Below are 22,021 nucleotides of genomic sequence, written 5' to 3' on the forward strand. Positions count from 1 at the left end.
AAAGTCTTCTAGTTGAGCGTTACTGTGTTTACTTGATTTTTATTTTTTAGGTTAATTAGCATTACTTTAGCTACATTTTTAAAATTTTCCGGGTGCTTTGATCGGTTAGTCTTTCAAGTACCACGTTAGAATAGGTTATCTCAGTTAGAGCACCTTTAATGGAATCATAAACACTCATACCCTTCCAATTGTGCAGGTTTTTACACCAAAATCTAAAATAAAACATGTCTTTCTATGGCTCAAAAAAGAAGAAGAGCTCAGGAAGAAAAAACACTATGAGAATTCAAGCTGGTTTTATGCAACAATATGCCTTTTCCCAAAAAAGAAAATAAAAAATGACAGATTGAAATTTCTTTTGCGACAAGTGTTTGAATTGGCGAGAATATCAATCATACAGGCTGTATCTGTAACCAAATAGGAAAAGATATAATTGTGGCTAATAAGCTTCTTTTTTTTTTTTAAAAAAAATGATTAATCTAAGCACCACTTTATTTCTAGACTATCATGCAGGTATCTTTATACGACCGGTGACAGAATGCTTGTCGATGATACTGTGTAATACTCTTAATAATATGACAGCCTATTCTCGCTCTATTATAGTGAGAAATATAACACAGTGGGTAGCATGTGTGCGCCTATGAGGTCAAACTTATCCGATACTGGCTAAATGTGCAAGAGTGCTTCTATACCTTCCCAATCAAATAGTCATAATCTGTATCTCAAAACAGAAAAACAAAAACAATAAATTGCTACCCCTGGTGACCCTCTTCAGATCTATCCAAAACCACTTATCTGCCACCTTGAAACCAGTTGCTTCGTGCTGACCAAGCAGAAGAATTCGATGGTTTTTATTGACAATAATTACTAATGTATTGGGAAAATTCAGTCGCGATTTTGCTCATTTGTTTTTAGCGTCTGATCAATAAAGCAACATAAAATAGCTAAAGACTCCAGTATATGTGACATATATAGACATTCTCTTATTTTAAGATAAAATATTAATATTACAATATTGTTATTATTTTCTTGGAACATAATTTTGATAAAAGGCAAATATTATAGTATATTTATATATATTATACATATTAAAGTCGGCTCAACTGGTTAAGTAAAAGTATCTTGTTTTTTGATTGTGCTTATGTGCTTGTGTCTGTGTGTATCTGTATTTCTTTATTTTGAAGAAAAAAGGAAAGCTATTATTTTTTTGCTCGGGAATCTTTTTACCCTTTCCATATGATTTTGCCTATTCTTGATCATTTTGGCATCACAGACCGAAGAATCTGGTTGAGCCTCAGGTGATCGCCTCAAGATTAAATCCGGCCCCGACTATATCCGTTCCCAATTTGTACCTGTATGGGTTCAGACAACAGCTAAGAGAGAGAGAGAGAGCTGACTTTATATACAATTTTGCGCTGCTTCAATATCCATTGTTACCGAAAAAAAAAATTACACACTTCAGGAACAGTAAAGTAACAAAAAACGAACCTATCAGAATACGTATCCATGGCGAGAAAAAGGCACAACTATTACTTATTTATATTATAGCAGAAAAATAAGAATAAGAATAAGAAAATGGACCTTATATAAAACTTTGTATCTTCTGTTCAACGTTTCACGTGAGACGTCAGTGGAGAATGCACTGAAGATGTACAATGAGCTCACTTATACGCCTCTCATGGATCACTCCAGTCCGTTGGAAATTCTAGATCTTCAAGTATAAATAGAGACCCATAATTTCGGTTTTTTCATAGTTTCTTTTTTCTTTTTTTCTTTTTTTTTCTTTTCTTCTCTTCACATTTAATAAAGTGTGATGCCGTTTTCATTCTATATTCTTGTTGAAAAGTTCGGTGCATACGTAAATGACTTATTCGGATTAAAACGGCACCCAACCGAAGATCTCGTTCAAGTTCCCAAGATCACTATCCCTGCAGACGCCAACCTTTCTCCGCGACAGATCACGATAAAGAAGTACTGGGAACGATTCAAAAGACCTATAGGCGTTCCTTTAAACCATTACACCTATGTAAAAGTGCTTGGCAGAGTCGGCTTTGTATCGAAAGGCATCGTTTATGCTGTCATGGGTGGCATGTGTATTTCAACAGCAGCCCATCTTGACCCCGAGGTTGATGGTCTTCAGTCTCCAATGGTAATATTCATAAAGTCCGTCCATTTTTATGAAAATATTTTAATTTTTTTTAATAAAAAAAAAAAACCAACTAACTAACTTATGGATTTATCTATTATAGGGCGTCTTTATATATCTTGGTCTTTTCTCTATAGGCACACCACTGCTTATTATTATGCTTATTGGCATCTCGTTTTACTCTACTTGGCGATTGTAAGTATTTTTTTTTATTGTGTTGCATGATACATTCCAGGTAAATATTAACTCAAACTCTAAAGTTGGGAAGGTTCTTATGGTCAAGGAGGTGACAAAACACAGTCTGCATTCAAAAACTTTTTCCGCTGCCGATTGTCGCCCATTGTATCAGGCTGCGTTTACATAGTCTACCTGACATATATTGGAAAATTACTGGCAAAAACAAGAGAGGAAAGAATCGCATTAGGAGATGTAACCTCAGACGATTGCTTCCCAGCTTGTTGGGGACACTCTGAACATTGGTACAAGAAAGCAGCAGTAGTCATCTTTGGCATGGCATTTCTAATTGCATGCATCACTCAACTGCAGAATGTCTTTACCAAGCGATGGCACAATGATCTAATGGTACATCATTGTACTCGTATTGAAAAATGGGTGATGATCACTCTGGGTCATCTCGGATTTTTAGCCCGCGCTGGTGTAAGCAACAACAACAACAAAAAAAGAAGAGTACAATTCTTAAAACTAAATTTCTACTTCATCTTTTACAGGTTTTTATGTTTGTCGGTGTATATATGTTCAAAGTCTCACGCCATGATATCGAAGTTAAACACGATTCGTTTGCAGACGCAATCAACCAAGCCAACAATGTGAAAGGCGGAGCAGTTCTTTTGTGGCTACTAGGAATAGGCTTGATTTTTTTCGGCGTCTTTGCCGCGGGTAATGCCTACTACAAGTATTACCCCACACCGCCACCACATCGACAGGCATTTTACCTAGAGGACAGTGAACTTCATTTCGAGCCAAAACCCAAGACAGCTGAGGAAGAACTCACGGCAGTCATTGTTGAAATTCCAGAAGCCACTTCGGCTAAGCAAAATACCCCACCAATGAGTGAGATTGTGACCCCAAACAATAACTATCCAAGCGGTTCATCTGATAAGAATCCTATATCCATAGCAACCACAGAAACCATGAGCATTTCTGCTAGCCAAACAACCGAAGATTCGGATGTGACCTCCATTCCGTCGCCTGTAGAAGAATCTGTCGTTAGTCCAGGTGCTCCTCTCATGATACCTGAACGTCCACCTTCCCCATGGGAGAGTACCGGAAGATATCGAATGAGAAAATAGTTCTATCTTTTTTTATTTTGTTTTGTTCAAAGACAAAAGACGAAACAAGCCCTATAGAGTGAGCCACACTTAACCAAAAAGTCATAGCTATAATTTATTTATATTAGATTCCTACATGTACACTTACTTACAAACCTTACTTAATTTACTATATACACTTAATCTTAATTTTCTTTGTACTTTACCAATAATACCAATAATAATAATAATATGCATCTGTAGTATAGGTTACAATACATCTTAATACATTTCGAGTCATAAAATGTTACCCATTCTTAATTAGTTCTTTTGACTTTTTCTTTCTCTTGCTTTTTAAGTAACAGCTCATACTACATAACACCTTAAACGATATTAAATCGAATTGAATTTAATGGTTTATCAAATCAGTGTATTAGAGTATGTCAGTTTGCCTGTTTTCTTTTTCTTTTCAACTTATGAATAATATCTGTTTGATAATCAATGAAGGAGGTTTTTCTTTAAATATTCAATTATTATTTTTATCATAGTATTTTTCTTATCTTTCTTTAAAGTCATCCTGTTATTCAATACTTTTTTATTGTGAAAATGAAAATCAGTTAATCAAAACCCATAATCTTACAGTTTAGTTTATAGCGTTCTTTATATGTAATTTTGGGTGTCATTGGAGTTAATACAATTGTTTTTTAATGATGCGTTTTTTTGTTGTTGTTTCACTACTGAAAGTTCATATCAACCCAAATTATTCATTTAATACAAGGTTTTCTTCGCACACACAGTGTAACATAAATATCAGTCCTCTAAAGGCATCACCAGACAAAGTTCCAGGTCTTATTTAAACAATACCATTCGATATAAACTACGATGATATTTGTAAAAGAAGATAAGTAATTGCTAAAACATTCTGATAACTGTATGTAAACCATATGATTATAGATAGTATTATTATTCAAAATGATGATGATGACAATAATATAACGATTGTGTGCATTATTTATAAAGGGTATCAGAAAACTTTATACGTAATTCATTACTCATGTACGTTACGTTATTTGTGTATATTTGTTTTTATGCAATGCAAGGAGTTGATATAACTAGCTTGAAAAAAAAAGCAAAACAAAAGTCAATAGATATTATTATCATTATTTTTCAAAAATATAGTAATTATACATTTTTATTTGTAGAAAGAAAAAAAAAAGAATGAAAAATAGTACAATGTTTACATTGAAAAATAACATATATCCTCAAATTTTATTTTATTTTTACTCAATAATAGCAAGTAGTTGACTAATAAGCATTGAAGTAGGAAGGGCATTTGGTTTTGTAGGAACATAATTTGTATCTGCAAGGGCAGGGAATTCAATTTCTTCAAGGAGAGTCTTTTGGTTGCGTCTTTCGGTAGTAGTATTAAACACCGGCTCTGAACAGGCAGTCAAGAGAATTGCTTTTATGGTATCGATAAGAGCAAAATTTTGGCTTGAAACAACGATTTGGTTCATCTTTGGTAGAAGTGCCTCATAACTAAAATGCCGAATTAATATTATGATTATGATTATTATTTTGTAAAAAAAAATCTTTGCACTTACACAAGTGAAAACACTTCTGGTATAGATATGGCAGCCTCAGCCAAGAACTCGTAAAGGAATAGTCGTTCAGACTCATTATCAGAAGCATTTACCATAGTAACCAAAAGGGATACAAGAAGTAATCCAGTCGTGTTGTCAGGAATCTCCAGTGTATCAAAGATTTGGACATATGAGGACTCAAACTCGATTCCGTCGAGCTCAATATCATCTATTCCGGCCAGTCGCAAAAGTTCTCGGAGTGCACCGTTTTCGACCGCGAACGGAAGCAAGACTGCGAGGTAGCCAATCGTCCGAGACTTGACAACGTTCTGTTCAACGGATCTCTTACAGTCGATCTCAAGGAATGTAGTAAGACACTGCAGTGTGTTGGCTTTTGGGTCACAGTTGATCAATCCTTTTAACAATATACCAGCTACCGCAAAGGAGAAATGGGTGTCAAAGTTCACGCCGCTCTGTAGATCGATCTCCCTTGCAATGTCTGACATTGGCTCGCGTGCTTCCATAAGAACATCTGCCAGCGATCTGTGCACAAACAGTTTACTGTCATCCAAAGCCTGTAAGACTGACTGGAGCAGCTGAATAGCAGCAGGGAATATGGCAGGGCGGTTCATCTGGACAAGTGCGATGGCAATCCAGAAAAGTGACTTTACATAGCGCGAGTTTGCTGGTAGATGGTGGATAATGTTGCCAAGGCACATCATGATACTGACAACCAAGTAAGAGTCAGATTCATCGTATTCTTCTAAGGCTCTTTTCAATGCAATCAATATTTGATAGATAAGATCATCATCTACTTCATCTTGAGCTAAGCAGCCAAGAACAACAAATGATCTGGGCTGGATTGCAGGGTTAAACTGGAAGGTTGTACTAGTAACAAGGCTCATCCAGCGTGCTCTCCACATGTTTGCGACATCTAAAATCATTTAATTTAAGTACGTAAATAATAATAATAATATTATATTTCCTTCCTTTTTTTTAGCTATCAAAAAAAAAGAACCTTACCTGTTGAAGAAGCTCCAATTGCCAAAACATCCAATAAAAGGCGAACAACCGACTCTAATGATGTTAGGTTAAGTGGACCAGAGGCGTCTGTGTTGGCCTCGGGTGAAATAACAAAAGCATTTCCGTGTGATTTGATAAGACCAAAGTTGAGGCGGCACTTTGTGTCGCAAACGTCGTTTAACAGGAACTGCAGCTTTTTTTCGTTATCTTCGCTTAAGTCCGAGCCAGTGCATATTGTGTGTATAATATTGATAACAAGTTCATGGACAGAAGCTCTGATAAACGCTGGGCCTGTTGCTACCAAAAGAGAAACGATATGAAAAATCTCTGGAAGATAGGGTCTGGCTGTCTTGACGTTGTTAAACGAAAGCATGAGAAGAAATCTAAGAAGAACGGCAATCTCTGCCCACGCAGGATGATCGACTAAGTTTTTGCATGGTTGTACCAGCGTACGTTGTATAGTCTGTTTTTAGATGAGTGTCAGTAATGTAAGATATTACGGTCCATCCATCTACAAAGGGCCTTACATTGCGCATTCTTGAAATAACTTTTGCGCGTACAGATGTGCCTGCCATTGTAACAAAAGTGTCTGCCAAGGACTCTGCTCGCAAAGAACCGACACCACTTTCCACAGAATATTGTATAAATGATTCCAGAATAAGGTTGACCATGTCATCAACTTCTGCTAATGGTTTCCACACCTTGGCCTGAATGTGTTTGTAGAGCTATACAAGTAATATGAGCCAAGTGTATCTTTTTTAAAATATGTATATACTAAATGATGTCCCAGTAAACTAGTCAAGTACATACCGAAGGTTGAGATACAGTAAGTTCAATAAATAAACGCAGAATCTCTTTTGTTTTTGTGAGACTACGAGAGTTACTACTTGAGCCACCACGCCCAAATATGGCCAGATTGCGAAGCCAAGGAGACATATACTCCAAGCAGAGGAGTTGCATTTGCTTTTCAGACTTGTATAACCCTGCAAAACTTTCTGCCAAGAACTCCAAGGTGAGCTGAGACTCGGTATGGGATAAAATTTTACTGATGTTGACAATAAAGTTTGTGCTGTTTGCAGGAATACATAGGTCTATGAAAGAGTTAGGCTCGAGGCTTCTGGTCAGTTTTTTTTTAAGTTTATAATATGTACCTCTTGTATGCATTAGTTGATTTCCGACGTCAAAACGGAACGCTTCACTCAAAGAGCATAATAAACAGTATGCAGAGACACGCAATTCAGGATCACTACTACCGATATTGAGCAAGGCCATGTTAAGTAGTCGACCAGGAACATCTGTTGGGTTAATCGAGTTTTCATGAATGTTTGCAGGTTTTGTAATCTCATCGTAGCGTGTTTTGTTGAAACGGAGAAGCTATAGTAAATATACAGACATACATATATATATATATATATTTATATAAACATTTTGGTTTTTTGTATGTTTTTGTAAATTTTATCTGATTTACTTACAGCAAGAATAGAGTTTCTCTTGGAAGTAGCAAATATCAAGGATGTTTGTCCATGATCAGTTTTGATGCAGAAATCCCCTCCTCCAGTTTCTGTACTCTTTGAGCTTGAGATAGGAAACACATTATCAATCTCAGAGATATGATAAATATCGTTCAAGACACTATTCAATCCCCAGAGCATTTCCTGTTTGCGCACCTACACATTTTTGTTGTTGTTGAACATATTATCCTTTGTTTGATACTATTGAATACTCTAACTGTTTATGACACTTACTGTCGTAATCTGTAAATATTCAGGACCAAGTTTAATAGTAACAGGAATAGATAGAACCATATTAGCAATTCTAACTACAGGCGAAAATGCAATACATTTCTCCTTATCAATGTCAACTATGATATTAGATAAAAAAATTAAGGTGAGTCTTTTTTTTTTACGACACAACACACATATTATATGTTTTTTTTTTCTCAATATACCTGTTGATTTTGGGAGGCGAAGTTCAGAAGGAGCGATATACTCTTGCAGCTCAACTGTGCTAAACAAAAATATGGTTCTCTTGAGAAGTCTGTTGGCTAACACGCGAGGAAGTTTTCGGACGTATCGTTGGAATTGAGTATTTGGGTTGAAGATATATAGCGCAGAGAATGTATCATTGATTTCACTGAATATAAGTTGAACAAGCTGATTAAGCCAATGGGCAGGCATGTGGCAGTCTGTGTTGAGGCATGTTGTGTCTAACAAAAGTTCAAATGGCTTTTTGATATATGGTTCCATAACCTAGATACAGAAGAATGATTAGAAAACTATAATTCAACATGAAAAGAGGGAATTTTTTTTTGATTTTTTTTTATAAAACTTGATATCACTTACACAAAGCGCATAATAAGTAAGAAGCTCAAAATCAAAGTTTTCACCTTTTGCTTTGTTGAGAATCATATAAAATACAGGACGTCCACTTCTAGAAACACCACCCTGGTAAAATATATTGAGTGAACTGATGGTAGTGACATCGCGGTACCGGTTGCGGTTGATAAATTCACAGTAATAATGGTTATTGTTTGCTGTCGAATAATTTACTGAAAGCGTTGTAAGATCTTGTTGAGAGATATCAGGAGGACGACCAAGCTGTGCAAGCAAGCTCGATAGCTTATCAAGTGTTCTCTTCCACTCAAGCAATTTTTGTGTATCAGAAATCTCCTTGACTTTGCGCTCGCTCAAATCTCTGCCCATGCGTTCAAAGTTGTCAGAGATATAGCGGTGAACTCTGTGGTATGTTTTGTGATCGAGCTGCACAGCAGGGATCTGGATTGCCATGGTTTCTTCACTTGGGACTGTAGATATCTCCCGCAGGAAGCCAGCAACCTTGTATATGTTGCTCGTAAGAAAATCGTTGAGGACAATCATGTGGGTTTCTTTGGCTCCAAAGAAGACATTGTTGGCCAAGTTTTGAATGATACGTGTTGCTTGAAGTAGAAGTTTTCGAACATTTCCAGTTCTCGAGGTAGTTAATTTGGAGAACATTGAGTTTTCTGGAGCAACAATTGCAGGTCCAAATAGACGTAGAATGACAAATCCACCGACTGCAGAGTATTTTGCTTCTGGGAATCTGACTCGAACAGCGTCGACAATCAATGAAAGTTCTTTTCGGAAGATTCTAATAAGAGAAAGTATATATGCGTAAGTAGAATAAATGGCATAATCAACAGACTATATGCGTACCTAGGTGCTTTGTTGGATGATGAGCAGATTGCATTCAAAAGGATTTCAGTCGCGTGAACAACATTCTCTTTGTTAGTTGCGATATCTTCTCCTGGTTTAAGTTTTTGTGCATCAAGTTCCCATGTTTGCATATGTTCGGGTAGCATGTTTATCTCGTCCATTACAGATTGTAGTGTACTTTGAATATAGGCACCGCAACAATTTTGCGCGAATATAGACAATAGTTGAGTTGCAACTGTTGTACCTCTAAACAAAGTAGCTTCTTGTTCTGTAGATAATATTTGTTTGGTTATTTTATTATCCATCTTACTAGATCATTCACATTAGCAATCATAATTACCTGTCGAAGCAACCTCTTTTTTTATTACTTCCTTCAGTAGATGCATGATCTTTTCGCGAGATTCGTAGCAGACCAAAATTGTTTCCATAATAGATGCGGTGTCAGAAGGTGGACAAACGCTACAGAGGGACATCACGACAGATATATCTGAGTCAATAAGTACCTATTTGACCAAAGAGAAAGCATACACACACGCACATACATTAGTCTATCTAATTTATAAGTAAAAATAAAAATAAAAACAAATTTTTACATCAATCATTTGTTCATATCGATCAGTCATTAGATTATCTGCCAAGCTGTCAAATTTGGCTCCTTCGTCAAGAATATTTGCAAGCACTTGCATAAATGCTGTACGTGTTCGTATATCTTCATGGTAAGCCATGGCCAATGAATATTTAAGGCCAGTCTCGACATTTGCATTCAAAAGGTTTGACATTGCCAAGATCGTATTGTCTTTCAGTATTACCCACTCATTGGTGTTTTCGATCTGCGTTAGACAATATAAAGAGCATGTTAGTCAATCTGATATGTAGCAATTTATATTTTAGCTATTTACTATTAATTCCGTTGTTTCTTGGATATGTAAATATATCAAATGAATAAATAAAAAAATTATGATTTAGCTTTCTATGTACCTTGTTTGTCGCATTTGCGGCCTCAATCTAATTGATGGTTGTATAGGGCAGATAAGCTTACAATAACAATATATATATATTACCTTTATTATTTATTAATATTATTTTTACCTCATTGACTCGGCATCGATTTAGAAGCTTCAAAAAGAAGGCGAGATACTTGTAAAACAGTCGGCTTTTAACCTGGGCAGCTTCACTTTCTGAAACTGGCTCAGATGTCTGTAGTGGTAGTTGATGAAGGAGTGTCGCAATTGCTCGAATACAGGCTTGATCGAGATCACGTTGTAACTTTTGATTCTGTGGCCCATCTTGTAAAGCCATGGATGGTTTTAAATCGGATGCTTGCTTTAATAACAAATTTAAAGATAAATAAGTTTAGCGCTAAACTATAAAGCCTAATATTCATTTTCTTATATATAACATACCAAAGCAAACCCACTGGTCCATTCGACAATAACCTCCAATAGCTTATTTCTCAATCGCATTTCGTCTCTCACCACAATTTGCTCTTTCTTCAGGACAAGTGTTTCTATCATGTGAGCAACCTTAATTTTTACACGTAGTGTGGTTTGATTGTTCGGGAGTTGATCAATGTAAGAGGTGCAGTAACGGGTCAAGGTACTAAAATTGACACTCAACAAAAAGTCATTCGGATCCACCAATCTATCCAAGATCGACTTTAAGATAACTACGACTAAATCGACGAATGTTGTTCTCGAGGGATCACAAAGAGCCTCCTCATCAGCGTTGAAAAAAGTCGACATATAAGTTTCGAGGTGCTTGAAAAGATTAGAGTAAAGTTCGGGTGCAAGTTCAATTCCAAGAATCTCTCTGACACTCTCTCGGATTGTCGCTTTGTCAGATGCCAATAATTCTACCATTTCAGATACAAAACGGTCCACCATAATCTCGGGCTCCGTTGGCGAATAGACACGACGAAAATCTTGGACATATTCGACAGATTTTTTGGCGCCAGCTAAGGTAAAGTTGTCTGTGAAAGGTGATTTGATCAGGCAACATCCGCCAAGTGAAGAAAGAAAACCAGCATAATTCTCCCATTCTACTCTCATATCTTCTTTTGATTCTGTACGATTTTGGTATGCAGAAGCCAGTCTAGATGCACTTGTTTTCATTTTTTCTCTTCCGGGACCCATTCCCTGTCCTCTTTTTCCAATCGTGCTATCGTTGAGGTCTTCAGAGAACGTATCTGTGACAGATAAAGAAAGTGGGCCTGTCAAAGCCTTCCACCTCTTCCAAGCTTCTTCCCATGCAGCCAATATTCCGGGTGTGGGTGTCGAAAGCATCCTTAAATATTTTCGAAGGCGTTTTTGTTGGGCTTTTCGACCTATAAATGCAGTATCTTCTCTCACAATCTCTTTGTATATATCAAGGTTCCGAAGCATGGTACTGTATTCGTTGATTTCATATTCAGATCCGGTAATAAAATTTGTTTCTGCGCATAGGTATCCAACACATCTTGTCGAGGCAGAGCACAGCTCTGGTTTTGGAGAGCACATAGTCAGCAATAGGGCAACTTCGATAGCAACAGCCGATTGAATGCGAATCTTTATAGAGGATCCATCGTTTGCATTTTCCTAAAAGCAATCGCATAATAAACAGTAAGAAATATTTAGCTCACATAATAAGCATAATAATACTTTTGGAAACTTACTGCGTTGTTGCGAATGAATATGGACCTTGTAGCACATAATTTTCCTTTGAGATTCATGAGGAACAAATTCCCTTCATCATCTTTGGGTTTTTCAAGGATCTGTCTTGCTATTAAGAATCCTAGCTGAGAAGAAATTCGCCAGAAATTTGGCATTCTAGTTTCAAAAGGACCCCAGAGGTCGATGTGCTTTTGTTCGTGTAGTTTGATGAGACATTCACCAGAAAGTTGTCTGATATTTTGCTCTGGATGCTGAAGTAATTGTGTCATACCCGCCATAACAGCAGCGTGACTCTCCAATGGATCTTCTTCTTTACCCTTTGAAAAATGGGAAAACGATGATTCGAATTGTCTGGTTAGCAACAAGTTTTTACTTCATATCTCATTCTGGCTTACCATGAGAACCAACAAAGGGTCGGCTCGATAAAGACGCAGGATGTCTTCAAGAATCATGGTGTTTTCTTTTTCTTTTAATTTTATGTCTTTTCTCGGGTTTTTGTCTAGTTGGGCTCTCCGGGGGCCCAATTGGCCGAGTACGGATTCCATTCTGCTGATTGTACCGTATTCGTATCCACTTGCTGGTAGGAATATTTTTCTTAGATACCCGCAGAGCATGGGGTACATACACTCAATCTTTGGATTCCATGGAAGATGTGGATCTTCCTGAACAATGGCAAGACAAGACTTTACCAAAGCCATTTTAAATACGACAGGGGCTCCGTCTTCAAGGCAGACAGGAACAATATCGCACAGTGTTTTTTTTGTGTCAAGGCGTAATCTGGCCAAGAGATAATCTGTGGCAAATGCTTGTTGGTCAATTGTATATCCTCCATTTGTTATCGAAGGTTGAGGGACTGAGAAACGAGCGATGTTCCAGACACACTCTCGCAGGTCGTCTTCAACGTCAGTTGCGATGTGACGTAGTACACTATTTTCGGTTGGAGATACATATGTAGCTGCTCTGCAAAAGTCTACGTAGCACATTGCAGCAATTTCTGTTGATCTTGCCGTTCTCAAGGTTTTCCCCAACACTTTCAAAAACGCTGCCTAATTTTAGAAAGCCATAAATATTGTTAGTTAGTCATACAATACAAATTATTCTTTTCTCTTCCAAAAATTAAAACAGAACAAATCATTTTACCCTTCTATTTTGAGAAGAGGGGCCATCAAGATAAGCTTGTATCAAGACATCTGGGGAGAGGATGAGTAAAAGAGATCGGAGAGGCCAAATGATGGCTTTTCTTCTAAGGCTATCTGTATTCGAATTGCAAAGATCAAAGAGGATCTCTGATCCGTTCATGAGACGATTGTCACTCTCGTACATTTCTGAGAATTCGGTGGGATAAGACTCGATCCAGCGCCAGATCGCAATTCTCATCAGTTTTGCAAATAGCAATTTTGTCTCGTTTTCAATATTTAAGAAATAAGGACTTAGGTCTACAGGAAAACATTAACTTTTTGTTAAAAGATGTATAATGAAAATCGATTATCATTTCTCCCCCTTTGTTGTTCTTCTTTGGTCTTACCTGTTAAGACCGTTGAGAGTCTGTCTCTGGTCAAGCAACAGCACTCCAAAAGACGCAATTCAGTCAAGCTTGCTTCTGTATTGTCACTGATAATGCTCAAGGTGTGGACAGCATTTTTGATTTTTGCATAGTAAGTCTGCCAGTTACTTGCACTCACATAATGCAGAATCTTTCCAGCTGCACTATGAATGCTCATGACTAGTTCGTATGACTGACAGTCAATTCTAGTTTGGAAACAGGCTAGCTCGTTCGCGAAATAATCGGGAGAAGAATAATTGTAAAGTTCGTTTGCCTCTTCGAGTACATGTGCTTGGTAAATAAAGCGTCCTAAAAGGACCATGAGAAATGAAACCAAGGCTTCATCTAGGGGAGGCGGATCGACTAGAGAAATGACTTTTTCTGTGGCGCCCTTTTCGTCCGAGTCTTTGGTTGATTGTTGATTTTTCGGTGCTTCTTTGAGAAATACGGTGGTACTGCTGGATGAAGTTCTTCTAGATACACTGGACAAAGATTCGGCTGGTTTTTTCGTAGGCTGTTGTCGAAACCATGTCCAGTGGTGTCGCATACAAGCCGATAATAGTCTGAGGAGAAAGAGCTGGGATTGTAAGACCTCTATTGAAGCTAATGGGTCTGAAATGGAGTGAAAAGGTTGAGCAGTCTGAAAGTTATTGGTGAGTAAAGATAATGACCGAGATTTTAGATTATATATATATATATATATTTCTTTAAATAAAAAATGATGGTTACTTTTGATATCGCATCAAGGGCAGAAGCAAGAGAATTGACGATAGTAGATAGCTTGTGGATTGACAATTCGATGATAGCGGCGACTAAGTAGACATACAAATTATTTACTCAGATGTGGTCCATTATGCTTTTTATATATATATATTATATATATATATTGAGTCTAAGGTTATTTTTACTGCTATTATTTTACTTTATATTATTTATATATATATAGATTGATTCCTTTTGTTTTATTACCTGTCTGTTGCATAACTGGATCTTGCTCGAGACTTTCAATCTTCCTACCATTATTGACCGGGAGCTAGAGGATGTTGATTGAGAAACCAAGATTTCATGTGTAGATCTCTTAATCTCTAAGCTTACTCGCATGGCGACTCGATTAACGAGACTGAGGATGAGCTTTGTGTTGGAACGCATATTAGCTCAATGAGATGCTGGTAGGAATGGATTCAAATGTGCTGTCAGAGAAATCTCAATTTCTCCATGCAAACAAGAAAGTGGATTTTGTCGAGAATAAGAGAAGAAAAGGGCAAGGAATGAGCTATCAAAAGAGTGAGAATACCGATAGTAATCAAGACACATAAACAGGCTTTGTTTCACCAAGCCATATCGTACCAGTTGTTAGCACGCCACCCGTGTTCCTGAATACTTTCGGGTCTTTAACACAGTTGCCAATATAATATGAGCAGCACAACGGTACACCTTGTCAAAGAGAAATTTAATTATACTTAATTATATATTTTATTTGATATTATGTCTATTATATTTATAGAACGTTGGTACATGAATATATGAGTATATAAAGCCATGAAGCCATGAAGCCATGAAGCCATGAACATGTGCTTATATATAGACTACTACTATTTTACTTTTACTTTACCTTAACTTTTGAATGTTGCTTTTTCTTTTATTTCTGCTTCTGCTTTTGCTTTATTAGTATATATTTACAGATATAATAGTGTATGCATATAAAGTGAAAAAAATAATATCTCAAGGAAAGCCTATTTTTGAGTGGGTGAGAAAATGAAAGGGAAAATAAAAATCCCCCTTCTCTCCCCCCCTCATCCCCCCCTCATCCTCTCTCCCCCCTTCTCCTTCCCCCCGGAAAATTGGGACGGGACTTTAGAAAATTCCTTCCAAAGCTCAGCAGTTACACTCCTCATACTTTCTATAGGGCGACTTGATATTTATTTATTTCTGCCGTGTCAAAAGAAGAAGAAGGGGAAGAAGGAAAATATCAGATATTATTATTTTTGACACATAGGCTGTTAGTCAGCCTGTTGTGAGACTATCTAATTCATGCGACTACAGCTGCTTAAGCTAATCTTTCAACGGGCCTTATTACCACAAATGTGTTATCGCAGGCTGTCTAAATCTAGGCTTTCGGGGTAAACAAAATAAAAAAAAATGATCAGCAGAGTTTGAAAGACCAGTCTGAAAATGATTATGCTCCGTCTCGAACTTGAACTTCTTATTGGTCTTGTCATTATATGAGAAGAAGAGACAATGAATATGATACCTCCTTATTAGAATTTAAAGAGTTTCTTTGGATTTCTCGGATAAATTAACTACCTGATCTATCAAGACTTCAAATTTGTGACAAAAAGCTTCCCACGTGGAAGGAGCCTTCTTGTCAAGTTTGTCTTCTGCAAGGTCTAATTGTCGGTGGACATAATTCAAGGCTTATGAGTACATATATATATTGTACCATTATTATCTTTTTTATTGAAACAAGAATAAGTCAAATGAAAAGATCAAAAAGCTGGAGGATAGTATCGATTAGAATCTGATAATGTTTGGTTATTCCTTTCCCTATTATGATATTGATCGAGATGATCGATTTCTTGTGCAATATATGTAATTAATAAGAATATATTATTTCTATTATACGTACATGACTGTAATAAAGCAAACTAATCTCCATCTAAAGAGGGACTTTATAATCTACAAAACAGCTCTTTTTGGGGTTTTGTTTTAATGGGCTGATAAGTATTCATTTTGTCAAACGGTATACTTGATAAAAGTATTATTATCAAGAAGTCGAAATCAAAAATAATAACCCTCTTGTATTGAGCTAGTGTAACTTCAAGAACCACCAAAGCTACCAATGGTAAGGCTTCTAATAAGAAAATAAATGTATCCTTTTGAGTTTTGTACTAAATCAAGCTTGATGGTATACGCTCAACTGAGAAACTATTTTCTAAATTGAGTACACGGGCCAGAAGGAGAATTCGTGTTCTAGCCTCCAAAAGGCAAAATGCTCTACAAAGCACAAGAGTTACCAAAGTACCGGTATTACCGGTATTCTGACTATAAAAGATACTAGACCAAAGACCGGTATTTAACTTTTTAGCTATCGCTATAAAATCTCAGTTGATATTCTTACTGTCATTTCCAATAGAAGATCATATAATGTATTGTATATGGTTTCTTTATATCTCTAGAATCCATCAATACTATTTTTGTAATATAGATATATGATGGTGCAACCTTGGCTTGTTCCAAACTAGGAAAAAGGCTATTTATCAATTGCAAATTTCTCCAGTATATACAAGGCATATCAAAAATCATGAGCTGCTAGAGTTGATCCCTTCTAAAATATAAGCACTTGTTACGGGAGGTCCAGTATGTACAAACCAAAAGCATATATGTCTTCGCGAGTGTCAATTGTCTAAAAGTCATTTTATATATCACATATCTGAAAATAGGTCTCTTAATTGACGGAACCAAAATTATGATCCAAGATACCGTGTACTTTTTTTTTGTGTTTGAACTAGCCAAATACTGAGCTCAGTAGCACAATAAAGATTACTTTACAAAATATACAAGTCGCCTTGACCTTTGATATTTAAACCCTTCTTATATTTCTTATTTTATGATCAATTAAGTGTTGTATCATATTCTCTACACCACCAGTCAGAATCAAATTACTTTACATTTTGTATACCTTGCCTATTGACCCCTTCCAAAAAATAGAAGTAGTAAAAGAAGAATGCTGTGTGTGGGGAATTCGAAATTTTAATAGGGGAACAAGATAGACAGACATTCACCATTTCGAATCATGTGCCAAGATACAGTCTGACTTGACTCATTGATTTCCCGCCATATATCAAGATGTTGACTAATTTGTTTCAATGGTTTCATGAAAATAAAGTCATTACAATCATAATTTATTTTGAAAAAATAAAATAAAATAGGCCAATATTAGTCAAATTGAAATATTCAAAAGAAAACATCTTTAAAGAGCAACTCATCATTTTGAAAAACACCTGAAAATTGAATAAATAAGCATATTATGTGTTACCATGCTTTCAATATAACTAGATTTCGAATAAAAAAAATACCTAGCTAAGCTTTGACGGGGAATGGTTTGATTTGGATATCGGGTCTTTTATCCGCCAGAACAATAGTGAAAGGTGATTCAAGAGAATTGAAGAGTTAAGCTAGTTATCGTTTTGAGTATTTATAATTACACACTAAAGCTAATGGGAGTCAAGACTATAAAATACATTAAGCTTTTTATAGAAATATACATTATTAATTACTTTATATCACCATGTGGAAAGAGGTTACCAACCAAATTAGTGAGAATATATTCAGTGGGAAATATTGGTCTTTTAATATAAATGCACGTTTGTACGTGCGTGCGCATTAAGAGTCCACACTGCGCCACTTACTGGCTTTTCTCTTTCTTTTTTTTTTTTTTAAAAAAAAGGAAAGCAATATTTTAAAGCATTCCTATTTTCTGGGAGTGACTACCATGTCGACCCATTGTTCATAAGTAATCCTTTTGCAGTCCGGTAGAATTAGGCCGGTATTCCGCTGCCCATGCTGAAACTTTCTTATATCATCATCAGTCCATCGCTTAGGCAAATCTCCTTTCAAAACACCTTCGAGCCAGTCCAGGTACAAATCAAGCCAATTTCGCATCTCCTTGTTTCCTGCACAATCGTACCAATTTCCCAAAGCACGCAAGTACATGTCTTTCGCACACATCGTCTCTAGCTCTTTACCATATACATCTCGAGAATCTTGAGGTTTTCTGGTGGTAAACAAGAGCTTTAGAAAGGTCTCAGATGCAGGACGATAAGGAAGATAGTGTCCCTGAGCATTAGGAGGATCAGATTCAATATCAGCCTTTCGAAAGTATTTTCCGAGAAACTGGACACCTGAAAAGCTACAGGCCTCTTGGTCCACCAGGGTAGATGTTCGGAAACTCTTTGCTCCGCTCCAATCAATCCCAAAATGTTCCATTGTTACTTTTGCCAATTCCAAAGCAGTAAGACGCTTCATATTTCCTCTGATGGCAATGATGTTGTCGTCCCCAAGACTCTCGACCCAAGTATTCTCAAAAATATAGTCACATGAAAGATGCGGGTTCGCAACGATAATAGCTGCATAAGCTATGATTAATGTTATGATTGATTGCACAAGTGTGTTGTGCGAGTGTCCAGTAGTGGATCCAACGTGCTTCTCAAACGCTATTCCATCATCACGAAATATTGGTGTATCTACAAGACCACTGTAGATAAAGTTCCAGTACGTATCATATCTGCTGTCCGTCCCGTCAATGTATTGCTTTCGGAGTATTCCAATGGCCATCTTGACCATCCAGCCGTCGATATTCGCGTCAAACTTTTTGGCATCAAGACAATAGAAAGTATCATAAGGTTTCATTCGCTCAATAAAGGCATCGGATCCACCGTGCCACCAAGAAAGACCAAAGCCGACAGGGTACTTTTTATCAATATAATGTTCTGTCAGATAGTTTTCAGTAATACCATTTAGCTTTATATCCCTTTGAGTAGTCAATAAAATAAGCCGTCCAGTAATCAGGCTGTTGTCAGATAGCTTTGATTTGAGTGTTGCCTTTCCTTTTCCACATATTCGGTACAAGTGGGGGTTGACAGTTCTACCAGCCATTAATGCATCATATGCCTGTTCTGCATCTATTTGGGCGACAAAGTTGGCTTTTTCACGTGTATTTAGACGTTGAAGCCAATAGTAATAGCCAGAAGATCGCTTATTGTAGAATGGGACTGATCGTAATGCATTCTTTTCTGGGAATTGGAGCTTGTCAGGAATATCCATAAGTTTTTCGACACGCTGAATGGCTTGAGATAGCTGAGTCTCAATTCGGCTTGGCCGGGGGCGTTCTGGTCGATTAAATAGCTTGAGGTGTCTCATTTGAACAATAGTGTTGGCTTCGACAAAAACATAATCCGATGAGTTTATATTGCTAATAGGAGGAGGGATTCTATCACAGAACTCAGTGAACAGTTTCTCTGGTGGTAGTTGGGCTATGGATCGGTCAAGCGGTCTAGTAAACGGCTTCTTTTTTTGATACTCCACAGTAAAGTATGGATACTCTTGTTTGAAGTCCTGTGGGGTCTGCATTTGTGGTCGTAGTGCATCATTAAGAAAGGGATTTATGTTTAAGGCAGTACCCAAGGAAATCATATTGACCAAGTCGTCAAACTCAAACATGCTAATCAAATTATCGATCTCGGGCATGTTGAATGTAAGTCAAGACCGTTTCGATATGAGTTGAAGAAAGAGGAGGAGCTAATATGAATTCTTCTATTTATTTTATAGTTTTTTATCACGCTTAGATAGGAGACTATTTATGTTTTGTTGAACAATGATTATGGTTTGTTCCAAAGAACATTACAAGCTTATCAAAAATCCAAACTTACAAACTGGATTAATTAACTGACTACATATTACTCGGGCCATTGGCTCAATATATGAATATCAGCAGCCTATTACATTCTGTTCATACTTCTAAGCCAAAGCGTTTACAATTCAATAGGATATTGTCCTGAAGAACCTTATTTGCGCCTTTGTTGATAAAAGGGCAAAGCCTCTGTGTATTTTGAGGATATACTTTTGTCTTTTCCTTTTTTAAAAAAAATTGATATGAACCCTTGTAAATTTGGAACGAGCATGAAGAAAATTTATCATAACTATTCCATGGAAGCAATGGCCTGGAATAATATCAATACGAATATATATATATATAAAAGGTAAATAAAGAAGTAAAACAAGACTAAATGATAATAATAATAATTATTGACCGTGGGTATTTTTTTGTTTGAAAGAGCACGGTTGACACCAAAGTGCATAATAAAAATAATTGATATATAGTTGTCAAATTTTATCAAAAGATATGTATCATCCTACCTGAATAGCCCCTTTCCCCTAGGAAGTTTTGCGAAGACCTCCCTTTTGGAATTTTGTTTTTACAAGAGACTAGCACGACAGATAATATTTTTAATATATATGCATTCTCATTTCTTTTGTGTAGTGGAAGTCTGTAAAATAAAATCTGTTGTGCTAATGGGTGTGATTTTTTTTGGATGTGTGAAACAGGATATAATCAACTAATATGTTTTCTAGATATGTCTAGCACCATTCTTCTTCGAATAAGGTTCATATCTTTTTGCGAAAAATCCATTTCGTGGTTTCGTGATAGCCGCTCCGCAAAAGTACATGTAAATACACCGCAATCTGACATGTTCTCTTGGTGTGGTATATCCTAAATGAAATCCCATGTCATTCAGATTTTATAATCCATAATATAGTCCTACCTTTGGTGCGCTCGATGTCCATTCACTCATATCTAACGTATCTTTCTTTTTATCCAAGTGCTCTTGTTCAACATAGTCCAATAGAAGCTACACAAGTTATCAAACACAAATTAAAACACAAGTCTAATAAATCATTTATAGATGTATAGTCTACCTTTAGGCCTCTTTGATGAGCTCCTCCAAGAGAATCATAGACATAAACTTTTTTGTTTTTAATATCAATAACACCCAATGTCCAATGAAGTGACTGATTTATAGGAGCAAAAACCAAGTCTTTCGAGAAGATGTCAATCTAAGCGAATGTATGCATTACTTTGAAGCACTGGCATGTGTCAGAAAAATCTTAAATGTACACAACTTACTCGTTTTGTCCACCGTCGTACCTTTTGATATCCTGACTCACTTAGAGTAGAAAAGAAAAAGGTGTTGAAGCAATGTATATCTAAGTATTCTTTTGGATTTGCCTTGGATCGATCAGAAAGCATTTCCATATAAAAGTTGATAATCTAGAATCGTATCTTGTCAGTATCTTTTTCTTTCTCGGGCAATATTTCAAAGGCTTTTATACTTCATCATTTAACCAAACTTGAGGCTCAAGTTTATATATGTCATTAAATGAGACCATGGCCGTCTTCAATTCAGCAATCAATCCACGTTGACCTTTTCTCAAGAGAGCATTCACCTAAATAATGTATTAATATACATTAACTATCCAAAATACGACCTTTATCATACATGTTCATCCTCTTCCTTTGTCAATGGTTTAACTGATTCTGGTGGAGGTATGACTGTGTCATCGAAAAGACTTTCGAATAAATCCGCTTTCTTTAAATAAAAGTATCAGTACATTCCGTTATTAAAGGTATATTCTCAATAAATAATAAAAACAGCTTCTACCCATTAAACGTATTTTATCAAAAAAGAGCAGTTACCTCCAAATTGGATATATTAGGGCCAACATATGCACACTACAATATATAATATAACCAGAAAAGTTTTTTTTTTTTTTGTAATTTAGCATTCTTTTCATTCATTCTCTTTTACGTAAATGATCTACTTCTTGTCTAACCTCTTTCCGCCTAATCTTTGGTGCTGAAACGTAGACCTTTGGTGTTGATCTATCAAGCTTAATTCCTTCCAGTCGTAAAAGAATTTCATCAAGCTGCTTTTGGTCTACACTATTGCTGTGATTATCATCACATTCATGGTTCTTAATATTATTGCCATCATCAGACATGATATTTGATTTTTTTGGTTGAATTTTGTTGGAAATTGGAAATTGTGATAGTGGTTTCTTTGG

The 22,021-nt window shown here is 36.4% G+C and overlaps 3 protein-coding genes across 3 annotated transcripts; 1 reads left to right on the forward strand and 2 right to left on the reverse strand.

Moving 5' to 3' along the window:
- Positions 1–1,645: 1,645 nt before the first annotated feature.
- PHYBLDRAFT_149317 (hypothetical protein) lies at positions 1,646–3,453 on the forward strand (the record flags this gene model as incomplete). Its single annotated transcript, XM_018432254.1, has 5 exons — positions 1,646–1,714; positions 1,844–2,146; positions 2,247–2,338; positions 2,404–2,800; positions 2,872–3,453. The coding sequence occupies 5 exons, from the start codon at positions 1,646–1,648 to the stop codon at positions 3,451–3,453; spliced, it is 1,443 nt and encodes a 480-aa protein (XP_018287567.1).
- A 1,768-nt stretch (positions 3,454–5,221) lies between these two features.
- PHYBLDRAFT_96085 (hypothetical protein) lies at positions 5,222–10,005 on the reverse strand (the record flags this gene model as incomplete). The annotated part of the gene is made up of 12 exons (XM_018443950.1): positions 5,222–5,928; positions 6,018–6,480; positions 6,545–6,742; positions 6,828–7,108; positions 7,169–7,391; positions 7,490–7,684; positions 7,763–7,878; positions 7,966–8,266; positions 8,360–9,143; positions 9,209–9,476; positions 9,549–9,711; positions 9,802–10,005. Coding segments are annotated over 12 exons (3,903 nt in total), but the record flags the coding sequence as incomplete, so codon positions are not given.
- A 10,505-nt stretch (positions 10,006–20,510) lies between these two features.
- Positions 20,511–21,379, reverse strand: PHYBLDRAFT_116336 (hypothetical protein; the record flags this gene model as incomplete). The annotated part of the gene is made up of 5 exons (XM_018428515.1): positions 20,511–20,669; positions 20,722–20,808; positions 20,876–21,013; positions 21,084–21,227; positions 21,290–21,379. Coding segments are annotated over 5 exons (618 nt in total), but the record flags the coding sequence as incomplete, so codon positions are not given.
- Positions 21,380–22,021: the final 642 nt, after the last annotated feature.

Source organism: Phycomyces blakesleeanus, assembly GCF_001638985.1.
Source record: "Phycomyces blakesleeanus NRRL 1555(-) unplaced genomic scaffold PHYBLscaffold_21, whole genome shotgun sequence".
NCBI lineage: Eukaryota > Fungi > Mucoromycota > Mucoromycetes > Mucorales > Phycomycetaceae > Phycomyces > Phycomyces blakesleeanus.